The 16,579-nt window shown below is 39.5% G+C and overlaps 1 protein-coding gene across 2 annotated transcripts; it reads right to left on the reverse strand.

Moving 5' to 3' along the window:
* Positions 1-586: 586 nt before the first annotated feature.
* Positions 587-15,270, reverse strand: lck (LCK proto-oncogene, Src family tyrosine kinase). Of its 2 annotated transcripts, none has more exons than XM_046062409.1 (13): positions 15,259-15,270; positions 12,249-12,361; positions 11,567-11,627; positions 10,474-10,564; positions 9,109-9,207; positions 8,859-8,962; positions 8,218-8,367; positions 7,969-8,121; positions 6,150-6,329; positions 3,855-3,931; positions 1,692-1,845; positions 1,303-1,434; positions 587-1,159 (listed from the first exon to the last, which is right to left on the reverse strand). In XM_046062409.1, exons 2-13 carry the CDS (start codon positions 12,354-12,356, stop codon positions 963-965), a joined length of 1,506 nt encoding a protein of 501 aa, XP_045918365.1. In that variant the 5' UTR covers positions 12,357-12,361; positions 15,259-15,270; the 3' UTR covers positions 587-962. The 2 variants fall into 2 exon arrangements, with proteins under 2 accessions (XP_045918365.1, XP_045918364.1); XM_046062408.1 differs by lacking the exon at positions 15,259-15,270 and adding an exon at positions 14,171-14,352.
* Positions 15,271-16,579: the final 1,309 nt, after the last annotated feature.

Consider the following 16,579-nt stretch of genomic DNA (forward strand, 5'->3'; position numbering starts at 1 on the left):
GATGCGTTAATGTGTAAGCAGGATTTTAATTGCATGTAACCCTAACTTTGGTCAGGGAGGAGCTTGGTTGTTTCCAGCTTATGCAATAAATTCATAAGTTTTACATGTAAAATCTTAAGTAAGTACATAACTCTAGCCATCAAATGCAAATATAGTGTAGTAAACAGTGTCATGAGTGCCTCTAAAATGTGGTCCTGTAAAAGTGCATGGTAGAATGGAAAAGTAAAATGGAAGCGACAGCAAAGTTACCTCAGAAGTGTAAGTACAGTAGCCTACTGGAGTAACTTGCTACATTTCACCACTGCTGGTCAATCTCATTGAAAGTACAACTGCATATTTTGAGTGGCTGTCACATTTGATTTGTGTATCTGCAGAATATGTTGCCAACACGATCAAAACAAGTGTCCAGAATGCAGCAGGATTTAATTTGATACATTTAAATAAAAAGTTTGAGAATTTGTTTGTATGTTATAAAACATAAATGTTTTATTTTAGGTGAAATGGGATGTGAAGCTTTTTACTGTAAGACAAAAATTTGATATCATTTATTACACTGCAGAGTTAAAACACAGCTGAAGCAGTTTCATAGTATTTACATTTTAATAATGAGCACCAGGAGAGCAGCTACTATTCAGCTACATCAGATAGTTCCCAGTTTATTCAAGCAGCTTGGTGATCGCTCTCCTTTTTGGCTGTTGGCTCGGCAGCGATCCAGCTGTTACAAGAATTTCAGGTTCACAGTTCTGCATGTGATTGTATCATATCTAAGAAGCCACTTCAGAGTAAGATTTATGCAGAAACAAAATACTCTTATTTGGAAAATCTCAGTTTGTACCCTATATAAAGGCATGTAGGCCTACTCTTCAATAAACAAAACACAATCAGGCATCCACCTTCAAAGGCTGTGCCTTTAGTTTGAGTATAATTATTATATGTCTTCATGTCTCTCTGCCCCATCAGGGCTACTCCTGATACTGCCTTTCTGTGGCAGTGAAGAAATCCTCCAGAACGCTCCTCAGGTACTCGAAGGTAGGCCTGTCCTCTGGGTTTTCTCTCCAGCACACACACATGATGTCATAAAGCCCATCTGGACAGTTTTCTGGCTTTGGCATTCTGTAGTTCCGCTCCAGGTTCTGGATTACCTCTGGGTTGGACATACCTGAACCACAGGTAAAATGTGGGAGAGTGTGTATAGGGATATCATGTTAAAGCCATTATAACCCATGCTAGACTGACAACTTTGGTGACATTAAAAAAAGATTTTGTGATGGACTAGTATGAGTACAGTGAATGATAATTTACCAGGGTAAGGTATGCGTCCATATGTCACTATTTCTGTCAGGAGGATCCCAAATGACCACACATCCGATTTTATGGAAAAAGTACCATAGTTAATAGCCTCTGGGGCAGTCCATTTGATGGGGAACTTTGCACCTAATAACACAGGAGGAAATTATTCTCAAAAAACAAAACAAAACATGAACACTTGGTGGAGCTACTGCACAGTTTTTTATCACACTTTTTTGTGATTCCTTTTACACTCTTTCCATGCCAAATTTACTCAAGCAAAAACCTTATAATAACACAAATATTATTCTATTATTATCTATTATTCTTTTATTTAGCCTGAAAATGTTTCCATGGGCTCAAAAGAACATATGATATTAGGGATCTCTACATGGTCTTGTTACCCTCTCTTGCTGTATATTCGTTGTCCTCAATCAGTCTGGCCAGACCAAAGTCGGCAATCTTACAGATGAGCTCCTGAGACACCAGAATATTGGCTGCTCTCAGGTCCCGATGAATGTAATTCTGCTGCTCAATAAAGGCCATACCGTCTGCCACCTATAGGGGACAGCACATTGTCAGACAAGCCCTATGTCTGTGTGTTTAAGCATGAAATACAGGAGTATGAGAGACCTATGTAGGTTTTTGTGTTGTGTAATATTAGTGTGTGTTGGACAGAGGAACAGAAAGATCCCCAAACTAGGGAGTTTACCACTTCCCCAGGTCAGTTCTTTTAACACCTTTACCGCACCTACTTCACCCACATACTCCACCCAGGTACACAACTGTGCCTGCTCTACATCCTTATAATAGAAGCTACAGCCCTTCCTTTATCTTGCTGCAAACTGGCTGATTATTGAAGTGACTGAGTTTCTTATTCAATCAAATACTACATGAGTAATTTCCTCATAATCAGACCTCAGAGGGAATTGACCCAATGTATGAGGCAATTTGGTGTGTGTGGTATCTTAATCATGAAAATGCTGATGATTTCCACAGAATTCACCTCCCACACAGTAGCTGTGTCATTTGTGTGCATGTGTATGTGTGTGTTTAAATATCTAACTGTCTAAGTTTTGCTGGGTCAGTAGCGCATATTTCAGACATAAGAATCTACCACACAGGTCCCATTGCCCCTTGGGGTCTTGTAAGAAACGTGTGATGTAGTGAGTGTCTGTGTATTTTCTACCATCATCATGGCCTCCCACTCAGGGAACTTAACACCTCTTTACTCTCCATTCCATTCATTTGATTGTGGTATGAATGAAGTCATTTGAATAAAATCTCATGCTCCCCTGATTACATAAATGTAAGCCTACATAAGGCATAAGGATGTGGACAGTGTCCAATACTGCAGAAAAAGCAAGTTCATTAATCACTTGAATATTTATGGTCTATCACATTATGGTTAGCGATACTAGCATAGCGCTTTACCGCAAACGCTATCAGTACTTGGCTTAAAATCATCTTTCTATAAAATATATTCACCGCAAAGCTCTGTATAAACTATACCTCTCTGCGCCAAGCTTCTGAGGCGTTGGCGAATCTGCCTACTCCGGATGAAGAATATCTTGTCATGTTTGACTTTGAAACTTCAGCCTATCTTCCTGTGGTTGTATTTTCCATTCCCACACCCGCAATACATGTAAGTGAAAAAACCTTTACTGGAATGTAACATTTCAAGAAGTAGATGTGGGCATGATTAGAATTTGAAATCTTGGGAAAAACTACTCACATTGTTGCTGATAGTTAGATAATGAGATTGATACCGCTTTCGTGTCTGTATGCTGAAAATGAAGCTAGAGCCAGTTATCGGTTAGCTTAGCATAAACATTGGAAAGAGGAAAACAGCTCGCCTGGGTTACAAAAATCCGCCTACTAGCTCTTCCAAAGTTCGCTAATTAATTTATTAATTTATTAAACTAATCGTTTGATTTAAACTTGCCAGAGACTCCGTTGGTTGTGTGATAATAGGTCACTGATTACAACCAAGAAGTAGTACAGTAGTAGTCTTTGTGCAAAGCTAAGCTACGTGTCTCCTGGCTCTAGCTTCTTATTTAACGGACAGATGTGAGACTGGCATCAGTCTTCTTATCTAACATGTGAAGGTAAAGCGTACTTCCCAAAATGTTGCTATCACTTTAACTTACATTCTGAGTGAAAAACATGTTCAAACATCTGGCTTAACTGACCAAGTGAGCCATTTGTCAAATTAAATTGTATATTCACATCATTAACAGCGGTTATCACTTTGGCAGAGCTGTAACAGAGCATTTTACTGTTTCAGGTTTTGTCATCATGCCCTGATTATGAGTTTAGCTTAGTCTGCACCTTGGATACGATAAAATATGTAGTGTGAGATGCATGCCTGCACACACAAAGACACACACCCATCCAGCTATGTTGTTATTACAAGATTAGTGTTGAATGTAAGCCTCATTACAACAGTAGCCAGTTTCCTATTTTGTGGATCATGCTGAGACAATAGCAAGTGAAAGATCAAATGAAAAGGAATCTGGTAAATGGAGTGAAAGGAGTCACAGAGATAATAAAAAGAGATGTCTTGCCTGAGATGCCATGTCTATCAGAGTGTTCATAGGCAAACTGCTTCCCTCCGTCGTTTTCAGGTAATCCACTAGGCTACCTGTAAAAATTACATTCAAGTTATGTCTCTTCAGAAAAGCTCTTATTCATGTTTTTATCAACTTACTTGCTACTGCTAACTAAGCTAAACAATATGAATGTCAGTCGCAACAGCTGTACTCCAGCAACCTTTTTCTGTGGATATGGGTAAACTAGGGTACCACCACCAGTACATCCTGAATATTAAAGATACATACACTCGTTTAGTGTGTTGTATTTTTAAGGTGCTATGTACAATGAAAAGTAATATTAATTGCAAAACGAAACTAAAATCAGGCTTTTTCCAGAGGACTAATGATATTTTCCTTGGTCAAACACACCATGATTCCCCACATACATAAATAGACGGATTGGACCAGAATAGCCGTACATATCAGGGAACATAACACTGTGAGCAAGCCGGAGCATCAGTCAAGTTGATGCATCAAGTTTCTGACAGCTGACTTTGTGTTGAGTTTGATTAGCACAGAACAATACATCTGCATGCCAGCCAACCAAGTCAAACCAAAGGAAACAGTTTAAGAGGAATGACTGTGCCAGGAAAGAGGATGCCTTTGCCTCTGCTCAAGTCCGGAAGACTGTTTTTGAAGTCTGAAAGCCAGAGGAGCGCTCTTTGTCAAGGTCACAAAGGGAAGCTGGGATGACACGCCTGTTATTTTCCAGCTATGTTGTCTTCAATAATAATACAAAAACCCCGGACCAATTGAAAAGATGGGAACTCCAAGCCATCCTTTTTCTTGACAACAGAGACAATTGTGTCCTGTCCACACGTGGATCCCAGACAAAGAGGCAGCCTCATGTAGAGCCACTGCTGATGGTTTACAGGCCACACATACAAGACTAAACAAAGGCACTCCATTCAATACAGCTGGAAGGCTGTTTCTGTGTTTGTGACATCTCTCCATGCATTTTGTTATTGTTTCTCCCAGTGAAAAAGATTTTAAAAGACTTTTGAGGTTAAAGTGAAACAGATACTAGATGACTTCCATATGACTTCCGCATTTGGCCGTAATAAACTATTACTGGGCATAGATCTCGTAAAATGCAAAGTTTTTTTTTCAGCTGTAACTATGCCCCTATTTTATTACTTGTGTTTGTGATTCGCAGTAATTTCACATGTACTTTGTTATGTAAGGAGGGAAAAAGAGGAAAATCCAGTGGCAAGATGCTGAACAAACTGCCATTGTCGCAGTTTGTTTACTGCTGCAACCTGTGAACAGTGTTCCAATATTTGTGCCTGTGAGTGTCTGTGGATGCATGTGCACAATAAAGACTCTGGAAAGTAGCCAGGCCTCATCAGGGTGAACAATAACCTGGTGAGTCACGCTCTCCTATTTTACCGTCCCCTCGTCTCAGACCGGCTAGGAGAGACTTCCCCTCAGTGAGTAAACACCAGTAACCTGTCTGGAGGGGCCCGGAAAAGAAGTGAAAGTTCATGTTTGCTTTGAAATTTTTTAGCACGGAGCAGCGAATGCAGCAGTTTTGAGAGGAGAAGCTGAAAATAGCCTATCAGAAGGCAGGCCACTTCAGCAGAGCAGCATGCTTTGAGAGGCAAGGCTCATGACTTAGCTCCCTTATTTAGATTTGCTCACACAGCTGCATTCATTTACAGCCACAGGTGGTGATTATACTGCTTAGTTTCAGAGATGTGCATGTCATATCATTTATCAAACACAAATAAATTAGAAGGCAGCTGTGGTTGTGTGATCAAAAGGTGTTCAGCTAATTCAACAGAATCACTGGAGTGGAGCGCACGTCTGAAAACACTGAGTCATGAAAAGGGTGAAACACATGGAGCAGCCCAGTCCTTTGTTCAAGCATGTGCTCCGGCACCCAGAGTCCGATAACAGATCAACATGTTTGATCCCGAACAGCTATGACACGGCCCTGACTATAAAACACTTCCTTTGTCTTAGCTGCAGGCACAGAGCTTACTCTGACACTGCACTGGTGTTCAGGGTAACGTGGCAGGAGATCATGGAAATTATCGTTTCAGACAGGCTTAGACGTATTTCAGGTGACTAAACTGAACTGAAAGGAGATTACAGAAGGATTTCTTTTTCATTTATCTTCAGATGTGCATTAATTTCATGGAAATACCCTCGGACCTGGTTTTCCTTTACTTTTGATGTTTTCAGTATTACCTGGAATTCCCTGTTGAAGGTTAATGTTATTAGTAAAATGCCTCAAGCTGTGACACATAGAGTATTTCTACCCACCATTTTCCATGTACTCTGTGACAATATAGATTGGCTCCTGGGTAACAACAGCGAAGAGGCGGACGAGGCGTGCATGCTGCAAGTTCTTCATCATGTTGGCCTCTGCCAGGAAGGCTTCCACAGACATTGTGCCCATCTTTAGGTTCTTAATTGCCACCTTCCTTTCATTATTGTAGATACCTGAAAATACACATTTAGACATCACTGGGTTTCTGAAAGGCATTGATTAAAACAGGAGTCTACAGCCATGTTTGCAGCTCTGTGAGGCTGTACTTAGGTATAGTGGTGCTTAGGTATATATGCTAACATGTTCACAATTCCAGCGCTAACATTCTGATGTTTAGCAGGTATCATGTTTACCATGATCACCATTTTAGTTTAGTGTGTTAGCATGCTAACATTTGGTAATTAGCAATTACCCTATAGTCGAGGCTAGAAGAAAATGTCAGGGGTAGATGTTGTGAAATTTCACTGGATAAATGAGCTTTAACCTGCTGGTGGCGCTAGTCAGAAGTCATCCAAAGTCATTGGGATTCATCCTCCAGGGACCATGAACAATATTGTTATAATTTTAATGGCAATTAACCCAATAGTTGTCAAAACCAAAAACTGTCAAAGTTCTGCTGTTAACCAAAGTGAGCAGGCTTCACTTTCTATAAAAGGCTGCACACAGTTTATCACAATCCATCTATAGTTGTTGCGATATTTCATTCTGGACCGAAGTGGTTGCCCTACATAAAGCCATGCTGCTGATGACTAAAAAGGTTTTGTCCATATGAATTACTAAAATGTGTTTAGTGTAAAAGTAAACAAGTCTAGCTTTCATCTCAGCTTGTAGTGTCATAAATAAATGCTTATGTCATGAATTGTGATCAAATATATACTAAACTAACAACAGTTCCATTTGACTCTCATGGAAAGAGGATCTCATTCCAGCTCTGGTACACTAACACTTCAATATATCATGTCAACTGAAACCCACTGCCAACCAGCTTTATCATCAGCCACAGAACGCGGTGAGCATCTCACACAATGCATGAAGCGTAGCAATGCTGAGAACAAATAACAGTCACTATTCAAAATATTCCTCCATATCTTTTATCTACATTGAAAATCTTGTCCCTGTAATGGATGGTTATCACATATTTCCATGTGACTGTATCTAACGAGAATAAACATTTCATAGCCAATGACCGTCACTCCTATTATTCAACTACATGCTGTATGTCCATGAACCAATGTTTGTGTGAGGATAGAGAAACAAACACAGTGCCCAGACTACATGCAAGATAGATTCTTTAAATAGAAAGTGGCTGTGAAAAAGAACTAGTACCATGGTTGGTAATGTTTAGCTCAATGGTTTGTTTAGGATGTTGAATTGTGCTGGCAAATGTGGATGGAAAATACCCGTCCAATTGAATAACAAGGGGGTTGAAGCACAGATTATTTCAACTGATACCCTTGTGATCTGAACATGTCGCCTTCTTGTTTACCTTAATACTCCACAATGACAATAGACATTCATGCGAGTGTTGTTAAGAGACAATTCCTCCAATATGTGAGCTAATTGGAAAGGTAGATTCATTTAGTTTGAGTGATGTTGCAGGGATAATAATACCTCATTCATCAGTCTCCAGAAAACTAGCTCATACAAGCCTACAATTGAGGCTGTGTTAAGGAGACACACTGCAGAAAAACCCTGGCTAAAGGCTTTCTAGCAGACACACAGTCACAAGTTGATACAGACTTTGTACATGTGATGTATCTGTGGAAAGTGGCAAAACAAGACTTAAATGATTGAATTTAATTTAAGACTCACCCATCCAGACCTCTCCAAACTGTCCTGCTCCAAGCCTGCGCTCCAGCTTCAGGGACTCACGGGGAATCTCCCACTCATCCTGCCACCAGGGCTTCTGCGGCGCCCTCGACTGACACGGTTTCACCAGCTTTGTGCACAACCCATCTGAATCGCCTGGGTGACAGAGAGAGGAGACAGGTTTAAAATTATTCAGATGAAGACCCAGTAATCAGCAGTTTTGATTAAACCCCATCAGGATGCTATACGCACGAGAGTGATGCTGGACAAGCTCCTTCAGCGAGTTAAAGGATATCTTGGCTGTGATGTAGAAGCCACCATTGTCCATGTTGCGGATTCTGTAGTGCTTGACTCCTTCACCTGTGTTGTGGTCCAAGTCCCTGACCGATAAGGAGTACGACCCTGGAACAAAGAGGAACCATAATCTAATGTGAGATGGTGCAGATTGATTTTGTTGACCAGATTCTGGTGTGCTCAATGATGATTTATGGCACACATCTAGTGGGGTTAGCGTTTCAATGCTGCATTTCCAAAACAAGTAGTGGAATGAATAAAAAATACACTTACAAGCGTCAACAATTTAAGCAGTAAAGCAAATGGACTTCAAATAGATGAAGTTGGGAAACAGGAAGGGGATTTGTGGGAAATATGTCTTATTTGAGAAACACTGCCAGTAACAACAAGACTGAGTGATACAGAGGATACCAGTCATTTCTGTGCATTATCTCACTTGTATAAGAAATATAGTGATGTTTAAAAATGCTACATGCAGCACTTTGAGCAAATGTCACAGTGAGTGGCCACAATCAGATATCATGGTGAGAAACCACCTTGTGAAATTGAAACTTTGCTGTATATGAGTCAGTGTCATGATGACTAAAAGACCACTTCACCTGGGGTTGTCTCACTCTCTCGAATCAGGAAGGAGCCCTGCGTATTCCCAGGAGCAAGGAGGAGCCTCATGGCTTCGTTTCTAGAAATGTTCTTAAAGAACCACCTGCAACACAAACACACAATATGCTTCACGCTTAGAGTTAACCACTTCCCTTCCCTCAGGGACACAGCATGCATCATATGAGGCGGTGTTGAGGTTGAGTGACATGGTGTTGAGAGCAGTATCATTATGTTTCCTGTATGACGTACGGTTCAGTCTCCACTGTGGTCATTGCAACAAAGTTGTGCGGGATGTAGCCCTGCTGGCCTGTGGTGAGAGACTCTGCCAAATACCACTCTGGATCATCCCTGGATGTCAAAAAAGACAGGAATAAAAGCATGGGTGAGTTTACATATCTGTCTAGATGTTCTGGGATTAATGTGTACACATAACCTAAAGCACTTTCAGTTAGCTCCCACAGGCAAAAAAGTTCTTTGCAATGAAATGATCACTGCATGATATGAACTGCATCATACTTAGTAGGTGGGGAAATGTCTAGTCTTGAATGTCAGAAGAAGAGACATGCTCACTACAAGCTATTTACATCATTCAGCACATTGTGTATAGCTTATTAGCCTTTGAAGTTTATCAGAGGAATTTTTCTCCCTAAAATCTGAATATATTCCTTCAGGGCCATAGCCATGATTTTAGAAACACAAGTCCAAGCTCACCTTGCAGAATCCAAATCACCTGAGAGGGATTTTGTCCAGCTGCCAACCAAACTACAAGTACAATTTTCTGAGTATTTAAAATTAGATTATGGTCTTGGGCCAGGTATGTAGTTCACAAAATGTCTTCGATATAAATATTTATATATTTGAAGGTTTTTGCCCCCAAACAACAGACAAATTTAGTCTGAAAAATATTTTACAATTACAATTTTAGTGTGTAATTGTATGATGTAAACTCCTCTTCATGTCATTATAATGCCCCACTATTTCTAGATATATCACAAAGGACATGACCTTATTGTACTCAATGGTAGCTCTGACTGAATGAAGTGAAACTCCATTTCAGAGTTTGCTGGACAACCAAATAAAACCAGATAAAACAGTCATCTGTTGTTTTTTATTTCTCAAAAAAATAAAAAATAAACTCATTACTTTTTAGCTAATAGCTACCTAAACATGTTATTTTATGTGACTTAACAAATATACTGCAGGTCTGTAATAACATTTACCTTTATTTTCTTTATTTATATATGTTACAGGTTTCCTTTTTCGAACCTCCCATGAAAACATGCGTTTAAACGTTTTTGACATTTTTCTTAATTTAGTACTTGACAATACAGAGAGACAGGAAACATGGGGCGCGAGCAAAGGGGGACTGACAAACAACAAGTTCCCTTTCAGACAGGTGATTACTCGATATGTGTGTTAGACCACTAGGCCATGATTAACATAGCTGGTAAGTATGCACATGGGTCATCTTGCTGCATAGATAGTGGTACGACATACTAAAATGAATTTTTAGGTGCGGGGGTGGATGAGTGGATAGTACACGACTTGTCATCTGAGCCTGAAATATTATTATAATTCTCTTTACCAAGCTTTACATGTTAATAAGCAGCTTACTTGTTGATGATCTTGAGTTTGTCTCCCTTCTCAAAGCCCAGGTCACCATCATGGTTGGGTTCATAACTGTATATGGCCACCACAAGGTTGTCTGCAAGAAGGACATTGTAAGTTTTAGTTAAATAGAATAGGTGAAATACATTGGGGACAGTCTTTACTCACAAATGGGACATAGCAAAAATGGAATAAAATAAATAAATTGATTTGATAGTGGTCATCATTGCCTGGTGTGAAATTTGTGATGGTTGTACATAATTGAAACATAGCTGAAAATGAGGGGGGGTTGTTTCCTTTTGTTTTCCATGATTACCAAAGAGAAGATAATCCCACAAGGAGCTACAGAGAATTCCAGCTTACAGTGATTTGTTGTTTTGTTTTTACTTCAAGACAAAAATATAATACAGCAAATACAAGAAGACGATACAGGACGCGGGGGGCTATGAAGCCCCAGTGGCAGCAAATGTGGCTAATGGGCTTTCTGGCGAGTTCGAAGTGCAATGGAATCCAAAACTAAATAATACAAAGTGGTAAACAATTTCAATTTTAGTAGTATTAGTAGTAGTTAATTGTTTTCTGTACGCAATGAATAAACAATGCCCCGTGACACACAATCTAAAAAGTGCACTCAACCGGAGTGATTGCCAATTAAGATTATAATAATGATAGTGAGTAATTATGATAGTGTGGAGCTGAAAAATGTGAAAGATACAATACATCGAGATGTAAAATAAATGTCTAAATTTAATTGGTGTAAAGTGAAAATTAGCATTTTTATATTTTCCCTTATGTATACAGTTGTAATTTCAATAATACTCAAACACTCCCAAATGAACATAATGTCTGTGCTTTATTAACCTAATACTGCCATTCTGTTTTTCCATAATTTTGTTACTGCTGTATGCTCTGTACTGTATATATATCATCTACTACACGTTTGTTCATCCTGGAAGAGGGATCTCCTCTGTTGCCCTTATTTTTCCCACCCCATTCAAATGGTGTCATATGTTGTATTTGACTTGATTCACCATATAACATGTAAGTGACACTTTTGAGACTTACATAAACACCCAGAAAATATACTGTATCTTGTCACCTGGTAAAGGAGATGTAGGAGGTGAATGCTGTGATGGGTATGGAGTCAGCTGGTCTGTGTACTGGTGTGAGAAAAAAAAAAAAAGCACTGCATTTTATATTCAGCTTTCCCAAAGAACAAAAGATTCATGTGGTAAAACAAGGCACTATAACATGTCACTTTCACAGTAAAAGCTATGTACATTTGTGCTTTAGAATGTAGATCTTGTTGGTAAATGATCGGCAGTGTTGGTGTGGAAAAAAAAGTATCAATGTATTTGTATTTTATTTCTAATCTAATGGGACATCTAACTTGTGGAGATAAAACAAACAACTAGAGAGAATAATTACGCTCCAATTTAATCTAACTTCCCATGCAGTCATGTAAGTTATAAAATGTTTCTGGACTCAAACATACAAAAGCAGACTGGGTAATTTACACAACTTGAAATGTATTGTGGTAGCATATGGAATGGTCACACCTTCTCACTTGCACTGTACTGCAGTCAACTTATGTGTACGTCCAAGTGGTCGTTCAGATTCAACCACATAAACAACCAAAACCCATTCATGACAAGTTCACCTACTCACAGACACCCATTCAAACACTACAATATAAAATGTACTAAAAACATGTATGTGTGTACAAATAAAATTTTACACAAACACATGCCTGCACATAGAAAATATACATAGACGCTTACTGGATTGCATGACTGGGGAGCTATGGGACAGTTGCAGTGTTCACAGATTTCATCCAAGTTCTCAATCCAGTCGCTGTCGGAATAGTCCGAACTGCAGTTACATCCCATCTTTTCTGCAATTTAGAGGTTCAAGTTATATATATGGACATCAAAATGTTCATAAAATAAAACTCTTTTTATAATGGCGAAAATTATCTAATTATCGTATTTCCATTTTTGGTGTCCCCAAATAATTGTCTCTCATACCGATCCTAAGTAATTTTTTTATTAAACATTTTTTGTTATCATTAACAGTAGCAACAAAAACAATCCCCCATAAATGTAAGGCACCCATCACAAACTTGATAAAAGGTTTCAAAAAAGACATCTTTCATAGCTGCATTGTAAGATTTTCAGGTGGAGGACACAAAATGTTTTCATTTCTGCTTTAATCAGATGTGACTGAGGGCCTCGCCTCAAAATGGAGGCTCGATGTTGAATCAGGCTGGAAATTAAGAGCCTATCGCCTGTAAAAGCTTCCATTTTAGACACGCTATTGACAGTGTATAAACATGTCAAATAAAATCCCAAATACACATAATTTACATCCAGAACTGTGAGAAACAAATAAATTCTTACTACCACTTTCCGCATTGCAAATCACATGCCTTTACGTGTTCTAATTCTAACTCAGACTGAAATAGCAGGCTCTACAAAACTATACAAATACTAATCTTGTATAATCCAAAATCTGCACATGGTCTGGAATGTGTTTTACACTGGTGCACAGTACAAACTGGCTTTCTCAAGCTCACTTGGCTCCCATTGGACCACTCGTGGAACAGGGTCAGTGGGCTAATCGTGGCGGCCATCTATCCCAAAGGCTCAGAGTCATGAGAAAAATCTGGAGAGGCCTGATCCGGCAATAACAACACACCACTGTACTGAGACACCAAGAACTGAATCGGGGATCACCAGGGTATGAAGAGTTTTTGTGAATTATCAGCACTCCTACGCCTACTGGCCAGCACCCAGGGTGTCATGCAAACAAAGTCAACATTTTCCTTTGAGGGGCTACCCTCTTTTATTTATGATCTGCAGCTGAAGGTCTCCCCAAACACTGACGATTGTTGTTGTTTGCTAAGTATTATGGGAATGCAAATGGTAAGTGAGGTCTGTAAGAATGACCTAAGACATTTGGCAAGTCACTGGCATAGTCAAGCTTGTGGACTACTAAATTAATTATTTTCCAAAGACATTGAGAACACCATTAATGAAGAAACAACATTTACATGTTTAAAAAGACAACAATGTGGATTTTTTTGATGTTGCACCAATTTCACAGTAACAATTTGACGTTTCACATTCAAATTTGTTTTAATTCTTCACATCCAGTCATAGCCTGCGTTATCTCTTCCATATATACATGCTTGTTTGACAGCTGTGAAATTACAGACACATAAGTGCCTGAAGTTTGTAATGTTTTTTTAATAATAAACCTGTAAAATGGATTAAGAAGATACAGAGCATACTTTATTACAACAAGAAAAGCGCCTTGTTGTTCTCATGTGGTCTTCTTTGTAATACTGATTTTTATCAACACTGACAATGACATAACCAGTATGTGAATCTGTTTTGCTAGTAGCTTTCAGGTTTATTCAATCAAAGTATGGATTTTAGTTAATTGGCCATTACTTCAGGGTGTGGACATGATTCTGACCCATAACCCTACTTTTCAAACTACAATCATCTAAAATAGACAAAAGATCAAATCTTCTACCAATTCTAAACAACTCCTCAGATTTACGTGGCATATTTTAAATAACACAAGTGATAATTACTGGTAAGTTATCATGTTTGGCTGTCTAACTTAGTCACAGTGTTTTCTTTCTCTAAATTCTACACCTATGTAACACTGATAGAATCACAACTTTGAAACTTACCTCTTGAAATACAAAATGTTTCTTCAAGCGTCCAGTTATATCAGATTCCAAGCACCGCCATAGAGACATTCATTAATAAACAGCTTTTTGTTAAAATAACTTTTCAGCACTAAACGAGTTTTTCACTCCTGGAGTCTGGGTGTGAGGATGTCATCATCTGCGTATCTTATTATAACTAACTCAATGCTAAGAGTGCCGATATGTGTCTGTACACACACGCAAGCAAACACACAGTTTAGAGCAGCGGAGGAGAGTGAGCCAGAGAGTTTCCTGTCGTTGAAAGGTTGAGGGTTGCTCTGCAGGCTTCTAACAGGTGGTTTACCTTGCAGCTGTGTGTGAGCTTGGGGGGGAACGTTACAGGCTCCATAGTAAAGGGGTCAGGACAGCACCTTTCCCAAAGTGGGAGCCGTGAATGTTCCAATACAGTTAACAAAAGGAGGCTATGGTAGACAGCGGTGAGGTTATATTTGTATTTGCATGCCAGTTTTATGTATAACATCTGCAAGTCGGTGACCTTTGAGGTGAGGGTGAGGGTGATGGGTTGAGGTGGTGGTCCAGGGTTATCTAAAAGAATTCACCCTAGAGTATTTGATAAGATAGATCATTTCAAAAAGCATCCGAGTGATCTTTGCAGTGCCATGATCAATTATAATTATTCATGTTTACAGTAATGCCAAACAAAAGACCATTTTGGCGATTTGGGACAGTCGTGTTTCCTGTGGGGTGGTTTCAGACCTCAGTTTTGGTACCAAAACAATAAGACAACAAGGCTGTTTTTGTGAATTACACATGTGGTTTGTGTCTGCGCTGTCTGTGGCCAGCGGACCATTTAAAAATAGACTTTAGCCTTGGTTTTCACAACTAAGTCAAATATGAAACAAATAGACAAAACCAGATTCAAATATCTGACTTACAGAGGTAGAAACACACAAATGTAAATCAGTGGACGGCCCTCTTACAAATCATTACTTTAACAAATCTTTGTTGAATGTGGGCCACACCATGGTCACATTTAGCCCTGAGAGGAGACATGAATTAAGTCTCTCAGATTGAATACACTCTAAGCCTGTGCTGACGCGTTTTTCTACCTTTCAGACAACTCTGCTGTGGGCCGCAGTTCTTCTCTTGTGGTGAACGGCTGCTGCTACAGAGCGTGCACTGGCAGGAAGTCAGTCCAAACATTACAGGAAGTGCACAGACATGTGTGTTTAGAAGACTGCCACAGCATAGATTAAGTGTCACTTGCGAAGAAACCACCTGAGCACACTCTTTTTCCGTTAAACTACATAACTGAGAGTGTAAAGTAGGAGGGTGGGTGAAGTATTTTGATACCTGCCAGAGAGCCTTTTACTGAACTGATTTCAAAATAGAAAGCAAAAAGTTGCAAATGCACATCCATAGAGTTCTATGTTTCTCAAGGCAGAATCTTTTCAGACACAAATTTCTCAGTAATGTGCTCTGGATCAACTGCCACATACCTAAAAGAGACTCACCGTCTTTGGAGATTAGCGTTTGGCATGCCTTATGAGCCTTTAAGGGTATCCCTAGTTTTCCCTCGACCACAGGTGTCACTACTTCCAAATGTGGTTGGAAATCACATTCTGTTACGCAATCGAATAGAGATACTATCACTATGTAGAAAGTTTTCCATGCCTCCAACCTCCCTCTTCACAGAGCAGGTGCACGGTGGCCTCTTTCGTGTGAGCGCAGCTTTTGTCTCGTTTCTGATGTTTACTCACGTACACATTAATAAAGTCTTTAACCAGTTCAAATAGTACACATGTTTAAGTTTGTTTAGTTTCAAAACAATTTATATGCTTCATTTACACAAAAATATCAGCTCCTGCTCCTATGATGACGTGGTATGACATTGGCGAAGAGGTCAAGGGAAACTATCCACAGGGCAGAGCTGAGTGGCATGAGAAACAGAAGTCTGCAGCGCTTTATTGTAAAGGTATTCACTGAGGAATGAAGCCTCAAGGTGCAATACCTCGGCCTCTGTGCATTTCCCATATGATATTCATTTCCACTATTGAGGTCTAACGTCACACATGAGGTCATCCGTGTCCTGGAACATGCCACATTGTGATCATTTCAACAGTTCGAGTTGTGCTCTCATTTCATGCACTCTGACAGCACTCTGCCATGGCATGTTTGGTTTCTTGTTTGACAAATGACAATGTCTGTGGTTCTGCACATCCCTGTAGGGCCCCATTCAAATGTTTGGATATTGGTCATGTCTCACAGAAGGAAAGAATAGAATACTGTGGCTATAAGACCACGGATGGTTGAGAGGGATGTCTGACGGAGCCTGTGGTGATTTGTAGCCTATGGATAAGATTGATAGTAGATTGTGCATAGACAGACGCACAGAACCAATCCAAACTACCTCTTCTAATCATGTAATAA

This window comes from Micropterus dolomieu, linkage group LG11, assembly GCF_021292245.1.
Source record: "Micropterus dolomieu isolate WLL.071019.BEF.003 ecotype Adirondacks linkage group LG11, ASM2129224v1, whole genome shotgun sequence".
In the NCBI taxonomy this organism is placed as follows: Eukaryota; Metazoa; Chordata; class Actinopteri; order Centrarchiformes; family Centrarchidae; genus Micropterus; species Micropterus dolomieu.

Coding starts and splice junctions, on each gene's coding strand:
- lck (XM_046062409.1), bottom strand. CDS start 12,356: ATGGGATGTAACTGCAGTTCGGACTATTCCGACAGCGACTGGATTGAG. Junction 10,565..11,566: donor TCCTACATCTCCTTTACCAG/GTGACAAGATAC, acceptor TCCTTCTTGCAG/ACAACCTTGTGGTGGCCATA. Junction 1,846..3,854: donor TGATAGACATGGCATCTCAG/GCAAGACATCTC, acceptor TGTCCCCTATAG/GTGGCAGACGGTATGGCCTT.